The 25,686-nt window shown below is 46.2% G+C and overlaps 2 protein-coding genes, 1 long non-coding RNA gene and 1 pseudogene across 13 annotated transcripts; 1 reads left to right on the top strand and 3 right to left on the bottom strand.

Annotated features, from left to right (window-relative positions):
• Positions 1-265: 265 nt before the first annotated feature.
• Dmrtc2 (DMRT like family C2) lies at positions 266-6,754 on the bottom strand. Of its 5 annotated transcripts, XM_042267773.2 has the most exons (10): positions 6,548-6,655; positions 5,756-5,822; positions 4,333-4,560; positions 4,097-4,251; positions 3,136-3,212; positions 2,706-2,886; positions 2,448-2,574; positions 1,634-1,694; positions 1,327-1,501; positions 266-763 (listed from the first exon to the last, which is right to left on the bottom strand). In XM_042267773.2, the coding sequence occupies exons 3-10, from the start codon at positions 4,554-4,556 to the stop codon at positions 651-653; spliced, it is 1,113 nt and encodes a 370-aa protein (XP_042123707.1). In that variant the 5' UTR covers positions 4,557-4,560; positions 5,756-5,822; positions 6,548-6,655; the 3' UTR covers positions 266-650. The 5 variants fall into 5 exon arrangements, with proteins under 5 accessions (XP_042123707.1, XP_015862069.1, XP_076429769.1 ...); XM_016006583.3 differs by lacking the exon at positions 5,756-5,822 and having other exon boundaries at positions 6,548-6,699; XM_076573654.1 differs by having other exon boundaries at positions 5,756-6,665.
• On the top strand, positions 6,448-12,131 carry Lypd4 (LY6/PLAUR domain containing 4). 7 transcript variants are annotated; one of them, XM_076573686.1, is made up of 6 exons: positions 6,448-6,857; positions 7,122-7,192; positions 9,746-9,916; positions 10,502-10,645; positions 11,281-11,607; positions 11,867-12,131. In XM_076573686.1, the coding sequence occupies exons 3-6, from the start codon at positions 9,850-9,852 to the stop codon at positions 12,067-12,069; spliced, it is 741 nt and encodes a 246-aa protein (XP_076429801.1). In that variant the 5' UTR covers positions 6,448-6,857; positions 7,122-7,192; positions 9,746-9,849; the 3' UTR covers positions 12,070-12,131. The 7 variants fall into 7 exon arrangements, with proteins under 7 accessions (XP_076429801.1, XP_042123757.1, XP_015862073.1 ...); XM_042267823.2 differs by having other exon boundaries at positions 6,475-6,861; XM_042267827.2 differs by lacking the exon at positions 6,448-6,857 and adding an exon at positions 6,943-7,044.
• A 1,640-nt stretch (positions 12,132-13,771) lies between these two features.
• On the bottom strand, positions 13,772-14,058 carry LOC102922495 (cysteine-rich protein 2 pseudogene; annotated as a pseudogene).
• Positions 14,059-16,134: 2,076 nt separating this feature from the next.
• LOC121825313 (uncharacterized) lies at positions 16,135-22,670 on the bottom strand. The gene is made up of 3 exons (XR_006067469.2): positions 22,566-22,670; positions 16,954-16,989; positions 16,135-16,419 (listed from the first exon to the last, which is right to left on the bottom strand). It is a non-coding gene; the product is annotated as an uncharacterized LOC121825313 (long non-coding RNA).
• Between the last annotated feature and the right edge of the window lie 3,016 nt (positions 22,671-25,686).

The raw sequence follows: 25,686 nt of genomic DNA, 5'->3' as shown, positions 1-25,686 counted from the left end.
TTACCACATCAGTGACTCCCCCAGTACCTTTCTCTCTCACTCTTACGAGGGTATGACTAGAAGTCCAAGTTCATGTTTTTTGCTTTCTTTCCTCAGCCTTGTGAGTGCTGGGATTACAGGTGTGAGCCACCATTCCTGGCTCTGTGGTAGTTATCAAGCCGATGACTTCTATGTTGAGACATGAATTGAATAGTCCTTTCTGTCAGTCAGGGTAGACTGTGATTATTATTATAGGCAGTTATGCTGTGATAATAAACTCTGTGTCTTGATGGTTTAAATGGCAAAGGTTTATTTCTTGCTTACGGAAACTTACATACAAAGTGAACATATTCTTGTGTTTTCACATGCAGAGACAGACTTGAGCATCCAGGCATATAACATAAACTCATGCAAAAATGTATTTAGATATGGTCCTCTTAAACTGCCCAGCTACCTCTATTGAGGGACTTAAAAAGGGCTATGAGAACATTCACTTCTAGTCAAGGAAATACCCACACTACAAAAGGAACCAGAAAGCTTAAAAAAAAAAAAAAGGCTGAATCTTGCATTACATTAAATTCTATGCAAAATGCATAAATAAAATACCAAATATGAAGTGCCTGCAGCTTGTCATCTCTTTGTCCCAGTAAGGCAGCCTCCACCTCTGGTTTCTAGCTGAGGAGAGAGATGGACCCCAGACGCCCAATGTGCAGGGAGACAGAGGAGGCCGGACTAGGCCGGAGGGGTGGGCCAACAGGCTGGAATCCTCTTCCCCCAGGAGGAGCTGTGGGCAGACAGGAAGGGCAGGCCCTGGTCACACTCAACCCACTGTCCCTCACTCCTCCTGTGGTTCATCCCCACCCTTCCTGTGTCCTTCCTCCTGCCTCCAGTACTGTCTTCTCCCAGCCCCCCACCAAAGCTACCATGCTCTATCTAGCTCAGAACATTCCCCAGTTCCCCTTCAAACAGCTGCTGGTCCGGACTCAGCTGCATCTCTATACTCAGAAGCCCCCCAGCCTCATCTGTCTACTTCCAGCAGATCCTCCAGACCAACACTGCACTGGACAGGGGTATTCTCAGCCTTCACCGCTGTTCCCCTTACAGCCCAGGATCTGGTTTTCCTTGATATCAAGGCACTGGACATTTGTCACTCAGAGCAAAACTGTAAAGAGTGACTCACTGAACAATGTTCAACTGCAGTCTCAGAGGCCAGGCTGAGAAACTTAGGGGCCTGAACCTGAGGGCATTCACCTAGTGTCTGTCCCATTTTGGTTAGCCTCTGCTTATTCTAATGGCCTCCATTTACCAACCTATCTCCTCTCAGTCTCTACTCTCAGGAAGGGTCACCTGGTGGGCCACAGGGGTGCAGCAGAGAGATCCAGGCAGGGTTCGGGGGGACAGATGGGGTTAGGCGGGGAGCCTGGGATGCATCTTTCAGACCTACAAGGGCCTCAGCTGCCTCTCGCTGCAACTGCCGCTCTGAGGGGCCAGATGTCCAGGCCAGGCAAGAGGCTCCCGGGGCCTGGGAAGGAAAGGGAAGGAGCAGCTGGGACTCTCACTTCCATGCCCCCTCAGTGTTCCCTTCAGTCCCCTGCCTTTCCCTTCTGCAGTCAACCTCCTCCCCAGGCCTTGGAGGCCACTTCTTTCCCGAGACCTGTGGCTGTAGCAGAAGAGAGTCTGGGGAGCCACAGGACTGGAGTATCAGAGTCGAACATCTGGAAAGGAGAGACACATGGGAAGTGGGTGGGGCATTCTGACCTGGGAAGTGGAGTTCCTGGCTGGCCACTGGACTCTGTGGGCTTGGGCAAGTCTTGCTCACTGTCTCGGGCACTTTGCTTTCTATAAAATGAGACTCTCATCCAGGTGTTCCCTCTCATGCTACTGTGAGGTTATAGGGTTGGTGTCAGGTTTTCAAAGGCAGATAAAATACCCAGTGTGACTGGGATTGCTGTCTGCTCCCCCAGCCTGCTTTCTCCAGCCCAGCTTCCTCTGCCCCAAGGAATTCCACCTTCACGAAACTTGCTCTGATGGCTTCTGGTCTATAGCTTTACCATCCAGGCCTTCCTTGTCACCAGACAACCCTATCCTATCCTGTTTCCGAAGAGGGAGCAGCCATGTTTGTTCAAGGTCAGGGCCTGTGCTAGGTGTTATTATTATGACAACCCCAGATGAGTAAGTAGCAGCTAGAAATTACTGATATTAAATCAGGCTCTGAGAGTTGCAAATACTGTCAAAGGCTCCCAGTCAGGGAACAGTAGAAACTGATACGATCTGCCTGCCTGTTAGTATGAAACCCTTTTCCTTTTTTTGAGGTAAGAATTTTATGTAGCCTAGGCTGACCTTGTGTAGTGTAGCTGAAGATTACCCTGAAGCCCTGACATTCCTGGCTCAACCTCTCAAGTGCTGGGATTACAAGTGTGCACCATCACACTTGGCCAGAAACTTTCCTTTATTGTGTTCCTACTTACGTGTGAGGCAGGTTAGGGGGTCCTTGGGGCTCTCCAGAAAGTGGAGCTGCCAGTACTGAGCGAGATCCTGGGCAGGTTGGGAGGGTCCCATGAGTGGGCAGCCGGAGAGATGTGCCAGGGTCAAAGCCTAAGAAGGGCAAGAGAAGCAGAATGGATGGGTTCAAAGACCACAGTTCCCTTTCCTCTCTCTCCCCGTTCTGGTGCAGTGGTAACCTAGCATTAGGTATCTGTCTGATGACAGAAGGATGAACGTCTTACCAGGGAAAGGATGTAGAGGGACAGCAGGTTCTTGGCACAGCAAGCGGCACACTACTGGAGGGGGCATTGAGAGTCCTGGGGGCAGCCAGTGTCCGGGGCCCCAAGGTCCAGCAGGCAATGGTGTCCAGGGCAAAGGCAAGGCTTCCTGGGGGCGGCTGAGCAGCAGAGGCCCATAGTTCTCCTAAGGGTAGAGGGCCCGGGGCAGATTCATGAGCCTGCAGAAGTAAGCATGCTCCAGGATGAGGGCAGGAGCTGAAACTACGGGCGGGCAGCTCCTAAAGTCCCACCTTCTCACCCACAGACCCCAAGTGACTCACTAAAGAGCACACCACAAGTCAGGGGTGGGCTGGAGCCCAGGGGTACAGTGCACGGGGGCAGTCTGGGCAGGAGCTGGGCGAAGAGCCGTCCCCCAGGACCCAGGTCTCCTTACCTTCCCCGGGGGTGTCAGCACCAGTGGGACTGCTCCATGGGGACTCTGAGGCTGGGGTGCTATGTTCTCCTTTCCAGCTGTGAGGAACCAGGGAGAGATCCAGCACGCCCCTTTCCTGACCCCTATCCTACCCCAACTTCAGCTAAGTTCTCATCTCCCTCTGACTTCTTCATTCTTTTTTTTTTTTTTCCCCCCATGTAGCCTAGGCTGGCTTTGAACCTGTGATCCTCCTGCTTCCACCTCCGCGTGCTATCATGCCCAGGCCTGTTCTGTGTCTTTGCTTCTCCTGCCCAGCCCCTCCTCCTTCTCCTCCAGACAGGGTCTGATTCGGTAGTGCAGGTTGGTTTCCATCTCACTCTCCTCTTCCCTTACCTCTCCTGTACTCACCACACCCCATGCCTCGGTTTTCTTTCTATCAGTGTGTGTGTGTGTGTGTGTGTGTGTGTGTGTGTGTAGACCACGGGATAATTCTGGGGAGTCAGTTCTCTCCTACCTTTATGCAAGCTCTGAGGATGGAGCTCAGGTCACCAGCTTTGTGCGGTAAGTACCTTTACCCTGAGCCACCTCACTGTGCCCCTCCCCCCATTTTCTATCTTCAATTGTCACTGCAGCCTTGCCCACAATTTAAAATGAAATTTTCTTTATTCTTAGGTGTGTGAGTGCTTTGCCTGCATGTCTGTCTGTCCACCACACGTGACAGGCCTGCTGAGGCCCGCAGGGAGTAGGTTTTGGAGCTGGAGTTAGAGACATTGTGGTGAGCTTCCTAGTGAGACAGTGCTCTCTGGACTGCTGCCTCATCTCTCCAGCCCCGTCAGCACGTTTGACAGATCAAGAGGGTGAAGCCCAGAGAGAGGAAACACCTTGCCCAAGGCCACACACTGATTAGTCTCACAACAGGGGTGCTTGTCCTTACACTTACTACGGTCAAATCCCTGTCCCATTCCCAACCAGAGCCACTCACAAGGGACCCCTGGCCGAAAGGCTCCCTTCTTGACACGGAGGGGAGCTTTCAGAGGGGCTGCCCCTTTCATCAGTCCCTGAGCCAGGTGCCTCTTCAGCTGTGCCTCCTGCTGCCTACGCAAGGCTACTTGGGCAGCCATGACTCTCCGACGTTCCCTAAGAGAAGGAGACTGTGAGTCAACAGTCAGCCGTTTGGAAGAGAAGCACACCCCCCACCACCCCGCATCTCATACTCACAGGATGAGGACACATTTGTGACACTCGCAAGCCTGGAAGAGGCAGAGGCGCTTGTGGCCCTTGAGGTGGGCTGTGACACCATGGTTGCGACAGCGGGCACAGGTTGGAGAGCGACTGACAGGTCTCTTGGGAATAAGCTCTGTGCTCTGGGAAACTCTGGTCTCATGCCCTGGGGAAGAGTCAGCCGAGCAGGGGTGGACAGCAGGGGCTTCACTGGGGTCCATGGATCTAAGGCAGGAGTGGTAGGTCAGGAGAGTTACATGAGCTCTGTCCTAACCAGCCCTTCTGCTTTCGGGAAGCCACATCTGTGGTGATCCATCGTGCCCCTCTAAGGACCCACCTTTCACCCTGCCGTCTCCTCTCTTCACCCCACAACCTTTCTCATAGATGCTCCTTTCTCAGAAACTACGCTTTTCTTTCTCAAGTATTTGTTCAATACATTTTTGCTTGCCCCCCCCACCCCAATTTTAAGTTCCACATGTGCTAGCCAAGTCAGTCTGCTCTCTGTATGCCATCATTATAATTTTGGGGTGTGTGTTTTAAGAGTGTGTATGTGGATGCATGTATATATGTGTAGAGCTGACATTTTAGATGGCTTTTCTCCAGTGCTCTCCACTTAGATTTTTTTTTTTAGTCAAGGTCATCTTGCTGAATCTGAAGCACATGGCTTTAGCTAGACTGGCTGGCCAGTGAGCTTTAGAGATCCACCTGTCTCAGCTCCCCACTCTTAGTGGTGGGGTTACAGGCATGTCACTGTGCCCAGTTTTTAAGTGGGGACCTGAACTCAGGTACTCAGGCATGTGCCCAAGCACTATCAACTGAGCCTTCTCCTCAGCACCCCTGATTTTTAAAAAATTAACTAGTTAATTTATTTAATTTTGGAGACAAGACCTCACTATGTGTGTATTCCTGGCTGTAGACCAGGGTGGACTCAAACTCACAGAGACCCAAATGCCTCTGCTTCCAGAGTGCTGGGGTTCAAGGTGTCTGTCAGCAAGCTCAGCTTTTGTTTTTGTACTCTCCAGTCACAATATTATTCTCAAGAGATTTCCTATCCCATTTTCACTAGATGGTTCAAAAAATGGGCATTGAGCTGGGCAGTGGGGGCGCACGCCTTTAGTCCCAGTACTTGGGAGGCAGAGGCAGGCAAATCTCTGAGTTCGAGGCCAACCTGGTCTACAGAGGGAGTTTCAAGGTAACCAGGGCGACACAGAGAAACTTTGCGGAGAAAAACTGAAAACCAAAAACCAAAACCAACCAGCCAACCAACCAAACAAAAAAAGCATTGAATCTAGGGCCTTATAGACACATATTACCGCCCCCCCCTTTTAAAGACAAGGTCTTGATAAGTGGTAGGGGCTGGCCTTGAACTTGCTATCCTCCTTCCTCAGCCTCCTGAGGTAACTGAGATTTTAATGCTAACCTGTATCTTTTTCTTGGACTCGATTAGGTTAACAAATATTTACTGATCCATGCATGCTGGCTCATATCTGCAATCCAAGCAGTTGGGAGTCTAAGGCAGGGGGATTGTTGTGAGTTCCAGGCCAGTCTGGGCAACTGGGGTGACTCTTTTAAAAAACCAAAAACTAACTGGGTGTGGTGGCACATGCTTATAATTCCAGGTCTTGGAGGGTAGAGGCAAGGGGGATCAGGAGTTCAAGGTCCTCTGCTGCTAGGAGTTGAAGACTGCCCTGGGCTACATGATACCCTTTCTTAAAAACAAAACAAAACAAAACAAAACAAAATCAACTTCTTCCCAAATGGTTACTGAGTCCCTGACACTTGCGACATCCTGAAGGAGGCCAAAGGTGTTTTCAGGACACCACTTTCTTCCTTGAATCCAACCGCATGGGTTTCTTGAAAATCCATGTAACCACTGCTGCACTTACGTCCCTGTACCCCACGCCCAACAGTTAATGGCATGCACTGTCCCATCCCATGCAACCATTATGTGGGTGTCCCCTCCAGGCAGCCATCCATCACCCCCAAACGCTGGGCCTGCGGCCCCTCCCGCTCCAGGGTCCCAGGGAGGGGGCTGGGCACGAGGACCGCGCTCAGAAGCGGGGGTGGGTGGGGTGGGTGGAGAGGTGGGGGTGGGGCGGGGTGGGGCGGGGAAGTGCTGAGCAGCGCGAGGGGCCAGCAAGGGGAGTCCATGGTGGGGACCCAGCTCAGGAGACAGGGAGGGATCAAGTTCATGCCGCCAGCCGGTGGTTACCACAGCCTCAAGCCGAATCACACTCAGCCAGGTCCAAGGAAAAGGGCGACAAAGTGGCGAAGAGGAACGGCTGGCTCGAGCGGCTTTTCCCGCTCCTCGCCACAAGGACCAATGAGCTTCAAGCCCGGCGCTCTGGCTGTGCGGCACAGCCAATAGGGTTCGAGAGCCACCACGGAGGGCCCGCCCCTCCCCTTCCTGCCCCGCTTCGCCCCGGCAACAATCGCGCCAGCCAATAGCGCGTCGAGTTGAGTCGCGCGCGCACACACGTTGCCTCCCGTCTTACTTTGCCAGATTGTTCTTCACGCTGGAGGCAGGTAGCCAATGGGGCGTCGAATTACCTCAACCAGAGCGAGGCTGGCCCTCCCTTCCCCCTCCCGCCCGCTCCCCCCACCACAGGAGCCCCAGGCTCAGCCACGGCCTGAGGCGTTGGCTCACACCCGCTGCGCGTGCGCAGCCTTCGGCCACGGAGGCCGGCGGTGTTTTCCCTCCCACGTCAGGTATTTAATGTGGGCTCTAGCCTGCCTTGTGCCGCACTCCCCTGGGTTACAGCACCCGCGTGTCTGTGGCATTCCAGGCCCAAGAAGGCGGCGGAAGTGACTTCCCAGCTGGACTGCTATGCGGAGGACGGGTACTGAAGCTGGAAAGGTGCTTTGTGCCCAGCCTGGGGTGGGGGTTGCTTGAATGGCGGCGGGTCCAAGAGGCTGAGCTTTTACATCGGGAGGAGGGAGCGCGAAAGGAACAAACACATTAGCCGTTGGCCTTTGCCTGGTACTTCATGTCCATCTTATTACTCTTCACAACGACTCTAGAGAATGGGTAATCACTAGTTTTTTGGGAATGAAGAAGCAGGCGAAGAGTTCGACCAAGAGCGTAAGATCTCCAAGCTAACAGGCAGATTGCAACTTTGGGTTAGCTTGGAGCGCTAAGCCCTGGAAACTTTGTAGCCTCTCCCACACACTTTTAATAATTTCCCATTCCTATTAATCCCGACCCCTCACTTTCATTCTCCAGTCTTCCCATAGGCAGCCATCCTAAGATGGTTAGTTAGTGTGGTTCTGATTTTGTGCGTTATCTTCAGAGATGTGTAGTGTTTTGTGTACACGTGGATTTTGTGGATGTGGTAATGTCTTATTTAAAAAGGAAAAAAAAAGCACTGTGCTTTTGGGGCCAATCCGTATGCACATGTACATCTATAAATGTTTTTATATTTATTTATTTTTTTAAATTTCATGTGCATTCCCGCATGTATGTATGTATGTGTGAGGGTGTCAAATCCTTTGGAACTGGAGTTACAGACAGTTGTGAGTTGCCCTGTCAGTGCTGGGAATTGAACTTGGGTCCTCTGGAGGAGCAGCCAGTGCTCTTAAACCACGGAGCCATCTCTCCAACTCATTTTTTTTTTTTTTTTTTTTTTTTTTTTTTTTTTTTTTTAAGAGAGGGTCTCAGAACTTGCTCGGTAGAGCAGGCTGTCCTGGAACTCAGAGATCCACCTGCCTCTGCTTCCTGAATGCTGGGATTAAAGGTGTGCACCATCACTTCTGGCTGCAGCTAATCAATTGCTTCTGTGTGTGCTATTCCTCCCTGCAAGTTGTGCACTCCCTTAGTTTTAGGAGAGGTGTTCCTTTTGCCCAAACCCATCATCACAAAAGTGATTCCTCCTCATATATTGGAGGGTGGAGATTTTCATTATATTTAGCTATACTATACCAGAAGTGGGTGTTTATAAACCTAATTTGACTATTGTCAGACTTCTCCCTGCATTAAACTTGAGACACTGATGGGAACTCACAATTCCTCTTTTCCTAGGGGGTCCCATCTATCCTTCCCTCAATCACTCCATAAACAGCAGAGTACAGAAGTATCTATCACCACACACCTGCTAACTCTTATCCTTTTCCAGCTTTTTGATTGCTGTCAGCCTGTGAGGTATAGAATAAGGATACATATTGCAAGATAATTGCATTTCCCAGGTTACAGTTAGACTGGTGCACTTCCTCCAATGCCTGCTAGCTTTTGTGCCTTTACTCTTCTGAGGATGGTTTCTTCACAGGCTTATCCTAGGCTCACTCTCTTTTTCTTGCTGGTGAGAAAATTCTTATTGGTTTAAATTATCACATATTTTCTTTCTTTTTCTTTTTCTTTTTTTTTTTTTTTTTTTTTCAGAACTGAGGACCGAACCCAGGGCCTTGCGCTTGCTAGGCAAGCACTCTACCACTGAACTAAATCCCCAACCCCAAAGATTTATTTTTATTTATTATGTATACAGTGTTCTGCCTGCGGGTATCCCTGCATGCCAGAAGAGGGCACCAGATCTCATTACAGATGGTTGTGAGCCACAGTGTGGTTGGCTGGGAATTGAACTCAGGACCTCTGGAAGAGCAGCCAGTGCTCTTAACCTCTGAGCCATCTCTCTAGCCCTTACATATTTTCTTATGTCAGTTTGCTTTGAATAGTTTATATGTTTTGTATACTTTTTGTTGTTTTGTTTATGTTTGACACAGGGTTTCATGTAGGCTAGGCCACCCTTGAACTTGTTATGTAGTTCAAGGTGATCTTGAACTTCTGGTCCTCCAGTCCCCCTTTACAAGTGTTGGGATTATAGGCACACACCACCATGGTATATTAATATGAAACTGACATTGGTGCAATACTTTTAACTAGACCATGTTTAGTTTATTGCAGATTTTATATGCATTCCTGTGTATAAGTGATATGGTTGTTATTGTCCAGTTCTAAATACTTTTTAATTTCCTTAGTAAACAAAAAAGACTTGGGAATATGTTAATTAACATCTACTCTCTCATAGGCTTTTTGTACTTGAGACAGGTTCTCATGTAGTGGGTTTGTTTGTTTGTTTGGCCTTGCTGGCCTTAAACTTAGGTCAGCCTTCTGTGTGCTGGGACTACAGGTGCGCAGGTGTGATCCACCATGCTTGATTCACAAAGCTCTAATGCTCAGTTTGTTGTTTTGATGTCCTTGCATTTGACTGGAGAACAGCCTATATAGTGATGGGTCTTTGGATCAGCACTGTGGCTGGAGGGAGGACCTAGGCAAGAACGTGAAAAGTGTGCTTTGAAAAGAAGATAATGCTGGCTGTGAATTATTTTGGAGGGGAGACCACAGAGATGGGAAACTTGTGTCATTATAGGTCTCAAGGGAGCCCATATCACAGCAACTAACATGGTCAATTTTCTTTAGAAAATTGGACAGAGAATTCAGGGACTGACAAGAACCAAACTTGAGACTCCATCAGAAATTGGCTCCAGATTGATCTGTCACATCCAGGACCCTGACTCAGAAGCATGGGACTCCAGGATTTGAGATCTCTGCAGCTGCTATGCCTCTTAGAGGCCATCTCTTTTTTGCCTTGTATGTCTTGTTGGGGCTGTATACCGTAAGGCCCCAGTACGTGGGAGGCTGGCTGGACCTATGTACTGGTGGAAAGTGGGCTGAGTCCCCTCAGGGGATAGGCTTTCTGCATGCTGATGTTAAAGTGATGTGGGCCGGAGGTGGTGGTGCACACCTTTAATCCCAGCACTCTGGAGTGGGGGGGAGGGGGCAGAGACATGGGGATCTCTGTGAGTTTGAGGCCAGCCTGGTCTACAGAGTGAGATCCAGGACAGTCACCAAAACTACACAGAGAAACCCTGTCTCGATAAAACAAACAAACAATAACAACAACAAAAAGGTGATGTGGAAAGCCGAACATGATGGGTCATGCCTTTAGTTCCAAGTACTCAGGAGGCAGAGGCAGGTGGATCTCTGAGTTTGAGGCTAGCCTGGTCTACAAAATGAGTTCCAGGACAGCTAAGGCTACACAGAGAAACCCTGTCTCAAAAAACCAAAACCAACTAAACAACAACAAAAGCCCCCAAAACAACAAAACAAAACAAAAACAACAACAAAAAGAAGGTGGTGTGGGAGGCAGGTGACTAGAAGAACATCTCTCTTTAGGGACTGAAGCTCTTTTGTGCTATGAGGCGACAGCTTCAGCCTTCAGAGCTGTGACCTTGCATAACTGGAACTGGCTTCTGTTGAGGAGCATGGTGTGTAAGCTGAAAGAAGGCTGCGAGGAGACCATAGTGTATATTGAGACAGGTGATATACCACCTTCTGCTCACCTTTTTGCTAACCCTCCTTTCTAGCTATACTTCCAGCAGCCAGGACTGAGATACACACACACACACACACACACACACACACAGACGTTTGTACACCTGAGAGACGTGTGTGTGTGTGTGTATGTGTGTGTATACAAATTGATAGTAAAAGCATAGTGCTGATTATTTTAGATAGTAATATTACCATATGCAAAAAATAAAAAGGTATGCTTGTGAAACACTTCATGTTCCTCAGGGGCACACAAAACACATCAGTTACTTTAGAGTGACTGCTTTGGGGAGGTTAAGGAGTGAAAATGAGGAATAGGGATTACTGGCCAGAATGGAGTAGGTCTCACTCAGATATTTGTAGTGTAGGATGGATGTGGACAGGTCCCTGGGGGGAGCGAAGGATGAAGACACAGGAGCTAGGGCAGCAGAGGGGCTTCCATAAGAAGGATTAGCAGACACAGATAAAGACCCTGGCTTCTTGTTCCATGCAGGTGCAGTGAGTGGGTGTGGGAGGAGGCAAAGCTGGGGCCAGGAGGACACAGGAAATATAGAGGCTAGAAAGGGAGGCCCTGAGAGGGGCCAGTGACACTGATTCCACCTCTTTAATCCCCTACTCCTCAGGGACCAGTAGGGGAATTGTGAGTTTTAAAGGCTGCACCTCAGCCTTATCTTACCCCCCACAAATCTCCTACCTCGTCTCTCCACCTGGAGTGTCCGTTGCCTCCTACAGCCGTGTCTGCAGGTCCTATCTCTGCAACAATATAACCAACTTGGAGCCTTTTGTGAGACTCAAGGCTGGTGAACCTAAGCACACAGCACCTTCTGCCAAACATTGTCCAACCTGTGTGGGAAGGCACGACCAGGAATGTCTTCCAAATTTTGTCACCACTGAAGCCTGTCCCTTTGCTGCTTCTTCATGTTACAGTTCCACCTTAAAATTTCAGGCAGGTGAGAGGAGAACTTTATCAAATGACTATCTGTGTATACTGTACCATGCCTTTGTACACCCGAGAGACTGGTGGGATCATGAGATGGGAGTGGGGGTACAGAAGACTAGACACTCTAACTCTAAGTAAGGAGAGTAAGGTTTCTGTTGTCCAAATCTCTGGTGGGAAAGCAGGTGTTCTGACTGGTGAGGGCCTCTGGGAAGGGACCAGGATTCTTAAGTCTGGAAAGTAGCCCTGATTCTTCTCTTTCTTCCTTGTAGGGAAGCTCAATACTACCTTCCTCATAATGGGCTGTGCTCGTAATTCAGACAAGCTTTTAGCAAATTTTCAGCATATTGGGAGCATCAGAGTGACTGAGGTCGTCAACATCTTAGAAAAGTCCGAGGCTGCTGGTGCAGGGCACTGTAGTCAAGGTCCTCCTTGGAGCATCCTCTTAGGCCCTCTGCTTATCTTCAGAGACTGACCACCCAGCGAAACTGGAAAAATATCAGACCCCTTGCATAATCAAATAAAATCTCAGAATTATCCTTGTGTTTTGTCCTGTGGTCTGTGAGAGTGTAGAGTGGTAGAGTGTAGAAGGACCCAACATATACAGGGAGGGGGGACAGGAACAAAGGGGTCTGGGTCTGAGAAAGTGGGGTTCCTAGAATACAGCTGCTTTCTGCCCAGAACCCAGTACTGGGGAGATGAAAGTTGATGTGGAGGACAGCAGTTTAAGAGCTGGTAGCACAGAAGGAGGAAGGCGTTATCATTCTCAAAGCTCCATCCTGCGGCACTCAGGTCTGGATAGGTGCTTTTGTAGGGAGGGAAGGAAGGCAGGGCAGGAAGGCTGCTTGTTGAGTGGAGTCTTTGTCATCCAGGCTGCCATCTCTTCCTTTCTCTGGATGGAAAATCACAACTTTGACTAGCTTCCCTCCCTCCCTCCCTCCCTCCCTCCCTTCCCTTCCTCTTTTCATTTCCTTCCTTACCTCTCTGTGTCTTCTTCCTTTCCTCTCCTGCTCCTGGTCCACCTTACCCCATTCCCAGAGCTGGGATTTAATCCAGGGCTTGTATATGCAGTTAAAAGGTCTCCACTGAACTACTCCCTGACCCCTCCCAGCTCCCTTAGTTCTTTACATAGACACGTTTTCTTCCAGGGGAATCTCACAGCACTTTATGTACTTTGTGTTACTTGATGCACAGAATTAAAAGAGTAAGGCAGAAGTGGGATATGCCACCCATGCGCTCTCTCTCTCTCTCTCTCTCTCTCTCTCTCTCTCTCTCTCCACACACACACACACACACACACACACACACACACACACACACACACAGCTGTTAATTGAAGGTAACTAGATGTGGATTGTGTAAATCTAAACAAAGATCACTTACAAGTTAACATCTTAATCATCCAGGTGTCTTTCCTTAAGAATTTGGTATGCAAGCCGGGCAGTGGTGGTGCACATCTTTAATCCCAGTACTATGGATGCAGAGGCAGGTGGATCTCTGAGTTCCAGGCCAGCCTGGTCTATAGAGTGAGTTCCAGGACAGCCAGGGCTACACAGAGAAACCTTGCCTCAAAAAACCAATTTAAAAAAATTTAGAATGCTGGGCAAAGGGATAGAATATGACCTTGCAAAAGGGCTACTAGGGAGGAAATAAAACTAAGTCTGCTGAGGACAGCTTCCAAAGAAGTGATCACTTCTGGAGTAGTTATAGTTCAGGGATGAAATGTCCCCGACAGGCCCATGTATTGAATACTTGATCCCTAGTTGGTATGTTGGTAGGTTGTGGAGACCCCAGAAAGTGAGGTCTAGCTGGAAGGGGTAGATTAGCACTGGTGGGTCCTTGAAGGTATTTTGTCCCTGTCCCCTTATTCTTTCTTTCTGTTTCCTGTCTTCCATGAGGTGAGATGTTCTGCCACCATGACGATCTGCTCAAGTACATGAGGCCAAGAGACCATGGACCTGCTCCCTCCAAAACCGTGAGCAAAAATCTTTCCTCCCTGAAATGATTTCTATCAGCTACTCTGGATAAAATGATGATGAATGTAACCGATACAAAGGAAGACTAAGAACTTGTCATCGTCCTTGCAGGTGGCTAAAGGAAGCTCTCCAAAATGAGAAGCCCTGGGCTTGTAGGCAAGACACACTGAGGCAGGGCTGGGTAGCAGTCCTTAGAGCCAACTAGAGGATCTGTGACAGCATCTTCAGATCCTCAGGCTGAACTGTACCTTTAGGGTTCTTGTCATAGATGTAGTTGCCCACAGCAGCAGCATTCACTCTCTCAAGTCCAAAGAGTATTCTATAGCAAGCTTGTGACATAGGGCTGGCCATCACACTCAGAGTACCCACCTGGGGTCAGTGTCTTGGAGCAGTACTCACAGCACAGGCAGGGCTGGTGCCAGTCCTTGCCCAGGTCACCTTCTTGGTGAAATGGTAAAGCACACCATTTTGTTGTATTGAGGACACATGTTGGCCTCCCCAGTGAACGTGGTGACACTAGAGACTTTGCTGAAACTCTGTGTGTGTGTGTGTGTGTGTGTGTGTGTGTGTGTGTGTGTGTGTGTGTGTGTGTGAACCCCTGGCCTCCTAATCCTTTGTTTGGACCACAGGGATGACCTGAAGGTCCTCAGTCAGGGGGTTTTCATAGCTATGGGAACTGGCACCCCTGATACTCATGCCTTTGGGTCCAAATAGTGTGGCATATGCAGGACTTGTGTCAGAAGGGCTCCCCATGGTATTCAGTGTGGCCCTCAGTCCACCAGTGTCTTACTGAGTGCTTACACTAGAGACAGAACTTGTGCCAGTGCTTGCCCAGGGAGCTCACCTTCTTGTCGAAGTACACAGTCTTGACACACTTGAGACACTTGGAGGCCATGGTCAGTGAACCCAGTCAGCTAGCCCCCTCTATCTGTACTGGACTCTGAGCTCATGAACATTTTCTTTTATATATGTTTAACTTAGCAGCATTATTTGGCTATATCTCATAGATCATAAATGTCACCTATTTCAAATGTCTGATTAGTTATTAGTATATCTACAGAAGTGTACTATCATCACCAAAATAAACTTTAAAACACTTTAATCAATCCTAAAAGAAACTCTGCTTCTATTAGTAGCTAGTCTATAAAGTTTCTAAATCTCCACAGCTCTAGGAAACGTTAGTCTATTTTTTGTGTCTGCATATTTCCCTATGGTGAAGATACTGAATCATATATAATTAAATCATACTATAGGATTTTTTTTTGTTTGACTGGATTCTTTTTTTTTTATTTTTTTTTATTTTTATTTTTTTTTTTTTTGGTTTTTCGAGACAGGGTTTCTCTGCGTAGCTTTGCGCCTTTCCTGGAGCTCACTTGGTAGCCCAGGTTGGCCTCGAACTCACAGAGATCCGCCTGCCTCTGCCTCCCGAGTGCTGTGGATTCTTTTTTTTTAAAATTTATTTATTTATTATGTATATACAGTGTTCTGTTTGCATATATCGCTGCAGGCCAGAAGAGGTCACCAGATCTCACTACAGATGGTTGTGAGCCACCATGTGGGTGCTGGGAATTGAACTCAGGACCTCTGGAAGAGCAGCCAGTGCTCTTAACCTCTGAGCCATCTCTCCAGCCCCTTGACTGGATTCTTTTGTGTAGGATAATGTATGATGTTGCAGCAAGTATCAATACTTCATTTCCTTTTTTGGGAGTGTTCATAGTGTGTGTGTGTGTGTGTGTGTGTGTGTGTGTGTGTGTGTGTGTGTGTTGTTATATACTTGGATGTATATGGGTCTGTGTGCCTATGTGCCTGCACACAGAGGCCAAAAAAATGATGTGGAATATCCTATCATTCTCTGGCTTAGTCCCTTGAGACAGTGTCTCACTAAATGTAGCCAGCTCACCAGCTAGCTCTTGGGACCCACTGTCTCCAATCTCCCATTCTAAGCAGGTGTACAGGTCCCTGCCTGTGTTTTATATAGATGTTAGAGATTTGAGCCTAGGTCCTCATGCTACCCACTGAGCCATCTCCCTGTGTAGGTGGATTTTTCGTCTGGACTATTGGCTAATTATTAATTGTTAATCAATTATTTATTAATTATAATTATGAAAGCTTAGCTGATAATTTAGGCTTGTTTCTAACTAGCTTTTCTAACTTAAATTAACCCATATCTTTTAATATACGTTCTTTTATGTGGCTCTGCTGCTTCCTTCACATCTCCTGGTGTCTCCACCCTTCTTCCCAACATCCTCTGTGCCTAGAAATCCTGCCTAGCTATTGGACATTCAGCTTTTTATTATACCAATCAGAGTGACATATCTTCACAGTGAACAAAATGATTATTCCACAACATCCCCATGTCAGCATTTCCTTTTTTTTTTTTTTTTAAATGAGACAAGGTCTTACTATATCAACCTGGCTGGTCTAGTACTTGCTATGTATCTCAGGCTGGCCTGAGACTCACAGACATTCTCTTGCTGCAGCTTCCTGAGCACTGAGATTACAGGTATGTGCTGCCACACTTTTTATTTGCTTTTAATGGTAAATAACAATTCACTGCATTGGTGTCTGATCTTTTATTTACCCAATCATGAGTTTGGCTCAACTTCCTGAGGGGTTCAGCTGGAGTTCAGGGAGTAGACTGTTGGGCTGAGGGGTGCTCCAGGCTGAATGAAGGATGTGGTTTCAGGGTTAAGCACCAGGCATCATGTTGATGAAGTGCCCACTGCTGGGGGCTGACACTGAACACGCTCAGGCTCCATCTGTGTCCCACCGCTGGTGTCTGCATGTTAAGTGAGCTTTCCTTTGTCCCACACGAGCTGTTTCTAGAGGACACTAGAAAGCCGCTTCAGCTGTGTGATTGACCCAACCGAATGGTCTTAGTAATTTCCATAGAAAAGCAAAGAGGCCCCTGAGTCTGTGTCCTGCTCAGAACAGCATCCAGCACCTCCCAGGCTTCTGCCGCTCTCTGCTATGTCCTGGTTGTGTCCAGGAGCCCTGTTCCCAGTCCCCTCCATCCCTGATTACACCACTCCCACTCAGTGGCTTCCCCTGCTCTTTCTTCCTCCCGCTCGCCCTCTTCTGCCCTTTTTCTCTTTCTTCTCTCCTTCCCCCTCTCTCCCCCTCTCTTTCTCTTCTCTCTCTTTTTCTTTCTTAACTTTTTTGAGACTAGGTTTCTCTTTGTAGCCCTGACTGTCCTAGAACTCATTCTGTAGATGAGGCTGGCCTCAAACTCACAGAGATCCACCTGCCTCTGTGATTAAAGGCGTGTGCCACCACACCTGGCTCTCCACTGTTTCTTGACTCTCAAAGCTCATACCAGTGTGGTGTAAGACTTGAGTCTCCCTTGGGCCTGTGAGACCAGAACCTTCGTTACTCTCACTCACCTCATAGAACAGCTGCTCTGTGCCAGTGACAGGGGCCTGTAGAGGGTGGAGAGCAGATTGTAGGAGACAGGAAAAGAGGGTCAACAAGGTTTGTTAAACCTCACTGAACAGGTAGTAGCTTGAGCCTGGATTCTGGTCTCTGACAGGCTAGACCTCACTTCCCTGTGTCTATTTTCACCATTTCCTCTCAGAGTGAGCAGCTTTCTGAGCACCAGCTTTCATGTCAGGATGACACCCTTGTCCCTACCCTGGTTTGCATAGCCCACACCCTCATTAATCCTGGACCCCTGGATAATGCCCCATCCATTCTGTATCTGTTAGATTCTGGCATTCCTCTCAGATGGATGGGGAACCCCAGGACAGGGAGAGGGTGATGTATTGCCCTTTAAAGAACAGCCTAATGCTAGAGGGGTAGGTGGGATAAACATCTCTTGGTATTAGGAGGGGGTGGGTCTGGTTGTGATGGGGGCAACAACACCCTGATCCAAGCCTTTGTGAGGGGAGGAGAATGACTTACCAGGGAGGCAGGGCTGTCTGAGAGTCTATGGCCTGTAGAGACCCACAGAGGTTTTCTAGTGAGAACTTACTCAGGGTCTGAGAATCTGAGCTTGCTTTACCCAGCAGGGCTGCATAAGGGCATGGCTTGACCATGGGCATGGTTGCCAGGTGTTTGAAAGGGTTTACACTTGGCTGTGCATTGTACTTTGATCTAGCAAGGGAGGGGGGAGGTCTTTTGCCCCACCCCTTGGCATTGTTATATAAAGCCCCCTTGAAGAGGCAGATGGGGACGGTGGGTTTTGATCCAGGTCCTCCCGAAGCTATTCTGTGTTTCTGTCTTTTTCCTCTCTGCTATCTTTCTATCCAAAAGTTTCTTATTCCTCTCTATTCCTCATAGGAACCCTTTAAAAGGTGGGAGCTGGCCTCCCACAATGGCCTAGAGGCCAAGACAAGAGTTATGGAGGATGTCAGGAGGACTGACTCATCCTTCAGGAATGACAGCATCAGGAGAGACTGCCTTCTAGAAAGAGACCCTGTTACTACTATTTCTAGAATTTACCGAAGTCAAAGCAAGCTCCTTGTGTCCAGGAAACAGTAAGACTTATGGCCCCTGCACACATGGATTCTGTTTTCCAGCTTTGAACTTGTATAGTCTGGATATGTCATTATGTGGAGTTATGTAATGAACTCCATTCTGTGTCTGGCTTATCTCACTAAGCAGTGTGCCTTCAGGTTTATTGAGAACTTTAGCTCTTCAACATTTATTGGGGTTGGGGATTTAGCTCAGTGGTAGAGCGCTTGCCTAGCAAGCATAAGGCCCTGGGTTCGATCCTCAGCTCTGGAAAAATTAAAAACAAAACCAACCAAAAAAACAAACAAACAAACAAACAAACAAAAACCATTTATTAATTATTCATTCATTCATTGTGTGTGTGCCACAGCTTGTGTGTGTGTGTGTGTGTGTGTGTGTGTGTGTGTGTGTGTGTGTAGGTTCCAGGACAACTTTGGAGAGTCTGGTCTCTCCTTCCACATTGTTTTGGCAAGGTCTCTCTCTTTTTTTTTCTGCTGCTATACTGTCTACTTCAGGCTAGCTGGCCCCATGTACTTTTGAATGATTTTTTAAAAAATATTTATTTATATCTTATATATGAGTGCTCTGCATGTATACCTACATGCCAGAAGAGGGCATCAGATTCTGTTGTAGATGGTTATGAGCCACCATGTGGTTATTGGGAATTGAACTCAGGACTTCTGGAAGAACAGCCAGTGCTCTTAACTCCTGAGCCATCTCTCCAGCCCTCTTGAATGATTTTCTTGTCTCCTCATATCTTGCCTTAGGAATTTAGAAATTCCAGATGCAGGCCACTGCATGTGATTGTGAGCTGCCATGTGGGTGCTGGGAATGGAATGTAGGTCATCTGGAGGAGCAGCCAACAATGCTGCTAATGATTCTCTTAGCCACAGAATCATCTCTCCAGCCCAGAGTTACATAGTTCTTTGTATACTATGGACATGAAACTTCTTTCAGATATTTAATTTACTGATAGTTTTTTTTTTTTACTGTTATAAAAATACCCATTATTATAAAAGATTTAAATCTTTGTCTTGTTTTTTGAGACAGGGTTTCTCTGTTTAGACCTAGCTGTCCTGGAACTCTGTAGACCAGGCTGGTCTTGAACTCACAGAAATCTACCTGCTTCTGCCTTCTGAGTGCTGGGATTAAAGGTGTGCACCAGGAAAGGCACAAAGCTACACAGAGAAACCCTGTCTCAAAAAAACCAAAAAAATCAAAAAAAAAAAAAAAAGGTGTGCACCACCACCCAGCAATATTTTAAATAATTTTAAAATATGAATCATTTCTTTTCTTCTCCCCCCCCTTTTTTTTAAATTGAGACAGGGTTTCTCTGTATCACCCTGGTGTTGTTCATGCTTCTGTGTCATTTACTAAGAATGCTTGACAAATATATGCCCAGAAAGTTTAGCTCTGTGTTTTATTATAAGAGGACTTAAAAATGGGTGTAGAGACAAAAAGGCCAATAATAAAGGCAGAAATGTCCATGTTAGTAATTAGCCCCTGATTTCTTAGAGCTGAATCCTTGTGATTTGTGATTCAAACATCTTACACAGGGCTGGAGAGACGGCTCAGAAGTTAAGAGCACTAGCTGCTTTTCCAGAGGTCCTGAGTTCAATTCCCAGCAACCCATGGTGGCTCACAACCATCTGTAATGAGATCTGGTGCCCTCTTCTGGCATGCAGGGATACATGCAGGCAGAACATGAATAAATAAATCTTAAAAAACAAAACAAAACAAAAACCTACCAAACATCTTACATAAATATCTAGAGCTTAACTACCAACAACCCAGAGTTCCTCAATCCAAATGCCAGTCTAAAAAGACAGCTGTGCAAGTTACTTTCTTTCCAAAGGCAGTGGGCTGCCTGCTTATATATCCAGCTAGGACCTACACAGATGCCACTGAGAATTGGTGAGCTGGAGCTGTGTGCCCCCACAGCATGTTTTCCTTAATCTTTGCTATACTGTTCTGATCTTGTAAATACTTTCATCCTCATGCCTTTCCTTTGGCTGTCACCATTCTCCTTGCAGGATGTGTGGGTGTTAATGCTTCTATTCAACTCACTGGTCTGCTTTGCATTGTTTAATAGAGAGAGCAGTTTCCAGAAACTGCATTATTCAGCTGCTCAGAATTTGTGTGGAAAAGACTATTCTTCCTCTGTACACTTGTCAAAGGTCATATGACCAGAATTTTATTTACTTCTTCTCAGTTGCGTTCCTTTGGTCCATATGTGAATATATATATATTTTTTTAGATTAAAAAAATATTTTTCTGGGCAGTGGTGGCACATGCCTTTATTCCTAGAACTTGGGAGGCAGAGGCAGGTGGATCTCGGTGAATTCCAGGCCAGCCTGGTCTACAGAGAACAGTCCAGGACAGCCATGACTATACAGAGAAATCCTGTCTTGAAAAACCATTTTTTTTTTACTTTGTGCATATGAATGTTTTGCTTACATAAATGTATGTATACTGTGTGTGTGCCTGTTGGATCCACAGGAACTGGGGTTATGGATGATTGTAAGCCACCATATGTGTGCTGGGAATCAAACTCAGGTCCTCTCCATGAGCAACATGTACTCTTAAGCACTGGGCCATCTCTCCAGCTTGTATGTGAATCCTTAAGCAAGTGTCACGGCAGTTTTATTACCACAGCACCATAGTAAGTACATTAAGTGTTCAACTGAGGAAATGTGGGTCCCCAGTTTTGATTTTGTCAAGATGGCTTTGGATGTTCTGTTGTGGAATATTAAGGTGTGTTTCATTTGTTCATGCTGTGAAATATTTAATGATGCAAAGACATGTTACATTTGTTTGATTAAATAAAGTTAACCTGCAGTTGGGAGGTTGAGTCAGCAACTAGCTGATAGGAAGTGTAGCAAGGGTTCTTAAGAGGGGGTGGAGCAGAAGGAGTTTTGTTTTTTTGGGAGACGTGAGCTAGGAGAGGAGGTTAGCTACTTGCTATTCAGCCTCCCTGAGCGAGCAGAATTTCACCTCAGCCTTTGAATCCTGAGTTCTTTAGAAGAAGAGATATCTAGATAAAGTTCCCTTTAGGGGCTGTGATAGAGCTGGTGCTTGAGGGACCAGAATCCCTGCCTGGCTATGGTCATTGTGGCTGAACTGCTACTGGTAGCTGTGGAGTTGCATCTGCCAATTAGGACAGCAGTGGCTTAAGGGGCAGCTACTGAATTTAATGAAAAAACAACAATGTCTTTATGTTTTTAAAAAAAATATGTTGTTCAGTGGTTTTTCTTTTTAATGTATTTGGGTGTTACTGTGTAGCTTTGGCAGACTTGGAATTCACCATATAGAACAAGTGGCTTCTTCTCAGACTAGTAGCAATTCTCCTGCCTCTGCCTTTGAGTACTGGGAATGCAAGCATGTACCATCATACTCAATTCAATGGCTTAAAAGTTATTGTTGTAGGTTATTTATTATTATTATTATTATTATTATTATTATTGTTATTATTGTGTATGTGTTGCTTATGGGAAGGTCAAAAGACAACTCTTGGTAGTTGGTTCTCTCCTTTTACCATGTGGGGTGGAGGGACTGAAGTCAGGTCATTACGCCTGCACATCTACTGTCTTTACCCACTTAGACCTCTTGTTACTTTCCCAGATTTTTTTTTTTTTTTTTTTTTTTTTTTTTTGGTTCTTTTCGAGACAGAGTTTCTCTGTAATCCTGGCTGTCCTAGAACTCATTTTGTAGACCTGGCTGGCCTCAAACTCACAGAGATCTGTTGTTCAAATCCTAGATGGTCTTTTAATAATAATAATAATAATAATAATAATAATAATAATAATAATAATAATAATAATAACCCAGAGCCAGCTATCAGGGTGAAAGCTGGCTGAAAGATCAGAGGAGCAGAGCAGCCTTCCACTAGTTCTTACTTCTATAAAATCCTCTGAGTCCTCACCAGAAAGGGTCTCAGTTGAACTGCCTTTTTAGTTCCTGTCTCCTCATGCCTTATATACCTTTCTCTGCCCTTCCATATTACTTCCTGGGATTAAAGGCGTATGTGTTTCTCAAGCAAAGGCATGACATATCAAGTGCTGGGATTAAAGGTGTGTGCCATCACTGCCTGGCTCTGTTTCTCTCCTATGCTGGATCAATCTCATGTAGCCTGGTGTGGCCTTGAACTCACAGAGATCCAGATGGATCTTTGCCTCCTGAGTGGTAGGATTAAAAGTATGTGCCACCAACGTCTGACCTCTATGTCTAATCTAGTGGCTGGCTCTGTCCTCTGATCTTCAGGCAAGTTTATTATGGTACATAATATATCACCACAGAGATCCTCCTGCCTCTACCTCCTGAGTGCTGGGATTAAAGGTGTGCACCACCACCACCACCACCACCACCACCACCACCACCACCACCACCAGGCACTTTCCCAACTCTTTAATGAACAATATTTATCTGTCTAAGGAAAACTGCAGTATGGTTTAAGAGACACAAATAAAGACTTAAATAAATAGGGACAACATTTATCATTTGAGATAGAGTGGTATGTAGTAGACCAGGGTGGTTTTGAACCCACTCTGTAGCTGAGGATGATTTTGAATTCCTGATTGTCTTGCTTCTAACATCCCCAGTGTTAAGGTTACAGGTGTGTGCCTCCATACTCAGTTTTATGTGATGTTGTGGGCCAAAGCCAGGGCTTTGTACTTGGGAGCTGAGCTATGCCTCCAGTGTCATCACAAAAGCCACAGCTCTTACCTCAAAGGGAATAAGAGATGGTTTATTCTGGAGTAAAAACTATGGGTGACCATGACCCAGGAACACAGAGCTGGGCTACCCCTCAGATAGACTGTGCCTGCCTTAGTTCATTGTTCTTCCCTAGTCAACTTTACCTGTCATGGAATGTACTTTCCATCAAGTGTACTCTGTCTTAGGATGGCAGCTAGCAAGAAGAACTTTACTCATCCCTGACTACTAGCCTCTGGCAGGGGAAAGTACAGAGCTTAACTCAGCTCTGACTCAGGTCCCTACTAAGGGCTTGCAAGTAGTTGGAACAGCCACAGAAATCCCTAGGGCTGCCACACCCCCCTGTAAAGGAGTAGAGGATGACCAAGATGGAATGTCCTTTTTGAATGGGTCTAAGATGTCTATAACAGCCTTAGCTGTGCCAAACTTTTTTAAATCACTAAACTCTTGATGCAAACACATCAAATAAATGAATAAACTCCTGATGCAAGTGCATCAAATTTAAAGACTTCCTTAGCTTCACCAAACCATGGTTCATTAATATCAATAGGTTAACATAATTCTAGTATGAATATTACTATATATATTTACAATTCTTACAAACTTACATTTAAGAGCAAACTCTCTATAGGACTACTTACACTTTACAAACCCAGCAAACATCTAAAAGAGATCTCTTAACATAACTATTTACATTTTCTTCCAACAAGGCAGAGGGTACATGAATTGTGAGTCACCATAGTTAAAATTGTAGGTGAACTCAAAACGGTTTCATTTCTGAAGTTTGAAGTCCAAAGTCAATTTTGTTACCAGTTTTAAAGTTCCCCTGAAAAATTTTAATCAGAGCCTAATTTGTCAGCTGCTCTGGAGTCTTTGTATCTGGCTCCCTCAGCCATGGGATTTGGTGAGTGCTGTTGCCAGGGGGCTGTAATACTCAGGGCAATGCCATACCCCCAAGCCACCTTCCCTGCCAGGCCCTCCCAGCCATCCTAGAGCCAGTTGCAGCACACCACCATGGTGGTAGTGTGCCCATCGGTGGCCAGTTGCCAGCCGGGGGAGTGGTGATCCCTTTACCCAAATTTGTTCTAGCTCCCCTGAATGCAACAATTCAACTCAGTTTAGACAAGCATTGCTGAAACTTTACTCTCAGTTACAGCAGCATTTTATGACAGTCTTTCCAAAGGAACCTTGCCTCAGGGTGAAGGTGGTTGTCAAGGTAACTGAGCTGCCTTTCTGCTCAGCTAGCAGGAATTGGGAACCTGTCTCTTAAAGGAGCCATGCATTGGTTTGCTGCTAGTAACCAGAAGAGGTGTGGCTCCAGGCTCATTCCAGCTTTTACAGTCTCAGTCCTTGAATACCAAATAGCAACAAAACCTTTGTTCTAAACTTGTCCTTAGCAGTCTGAGGGGGCCTCCTTAGTCTCCTTCTTTCCTCAGACTGCATGATGGAACATCAGTGTCAGGAATACCAGTTCAGCTGCTCTCACTCCAAATCCTCTGGGGGAATGTCAGCAGCTATGGTGTCATCAGGGCTGACATTCCTCTGTTGCATGCACAGACCAAGTGCTCAGGCAGCCATTGAACTTTCATTTCATCTTGTGAAAATATACAAACATGTCCTTAACCCCATATTAAGACAGGGTCAGGACCCTTCCATAATTCTGAGCAAGGATCTTTCCATTTTACCTGAGTAAAAGTCACTTGGGAGCCATCATGTTAAAATCTATCTGTGGCAGATTGCTCATGAACATCCACATTCAAGAAATTCAGAAGAAAAAGAGTATGATTCAATGCATTATGTGGTGATTGAGGGTACAGTTCCTCCTCTAATTTTTTGAAGCTGCATCTTGAGACTGCCATAGGCTCTTTCTACTATGCCTTGTCCTTGAGCATTATAAGGAATGCCTGTTTTGTGCTCAATTTGCCATTGGGAACAAAGTTGCTGAAATGCTTTATTACTATTATCCAGAACCATTATCAGTTTTGATAATTTTTGGTATCCCCATATAGGAGAAACATTTCAGGCAAATAGCAATTACATATTTCGTAGCTTCTACATATTGCGCACTAGCCATTAAAAATCCTAAGTGTCGATGGTTACATGTACATATTTTAACTTGCCAAATGAGTGACATCCATTTGCCATGAATGATTAGGAAGAAGACCTCCAGGGTTTACACCAAGTGAGGTACAGGAAAATACTTTGGACATACCCTACGTTGTTTAACTATCTGTCAAGCAACATCCTTGGTAAGATTGCTTTCTTAGACTTTTGCTATTTTGATCATGAAAAGCATGTGACTATTGAGCTAATTCTACTTGGGATAAAGCAGTCATCCATGGTAATTTGTCAGCTGTTGCACTACCATCAGCTAAAGGACCAGGAAGATTGGAATGAGCTCTAATGTGGCCCACAAAGCATGGTAGCTTTCTTTAGTGAATAGCATCTTGAATTTGTTGAAACAGCATTCTAACTTGACTGTTACTAGTCCTAATACATGGAACAGTTTCTAACTTGAAGAGCTCTATAAATGTATTGACTCTCTGTATATAAATTAAATGAACTGTCTACAAGAAACTGAAAAACCATATTTACCACCTGTAATTCCACTATCTGTGTGGAAACTGGGGTTGTTTGTACTATGTAGCTTTTTCCATTGATAACATAAGCAGCCCTCCCATTGGAAGAACCATCAGTAAAAACTGGCATAGCATCTCTTATGGGAATCTTTCATCACAATCTTAGGAAATATAAATTAATGCATTTGAGCAAATTGTAACAATTGATCAGCTGGAAACTGATTATCAATTTGACCTAGAAATTGAGAAAAGGCAATTGCCCAAGAATCATTATTTTGAAAAAGCCAATCAATTTTCTGTTTTGTAAAAGAAACACTGATTGAAGGGAAACGGGGCTGGCTAAAGAAACCCACCCTGACCCTGGAGCCCAGAACT

Source organism: Peromyscus maniculatus, chromosome 1 (assembly GCF_049852395.1).
Source record: "Peromyscus maniculatus bairdii isolate BWxNUB_F1_BW_parent chromosome 1, HU_Pman_BW_mat_3.1, whole genome shotgun sequence".
NCBI lineage: Eukaryota > Metazoa > Chordata > Mammalia > Rodentia > Cricetidae > Peromyscus > Peromyscus maniculatus.
This window is presented reverse-complemented; position numbering and strand designations above follow the sequence as displayed.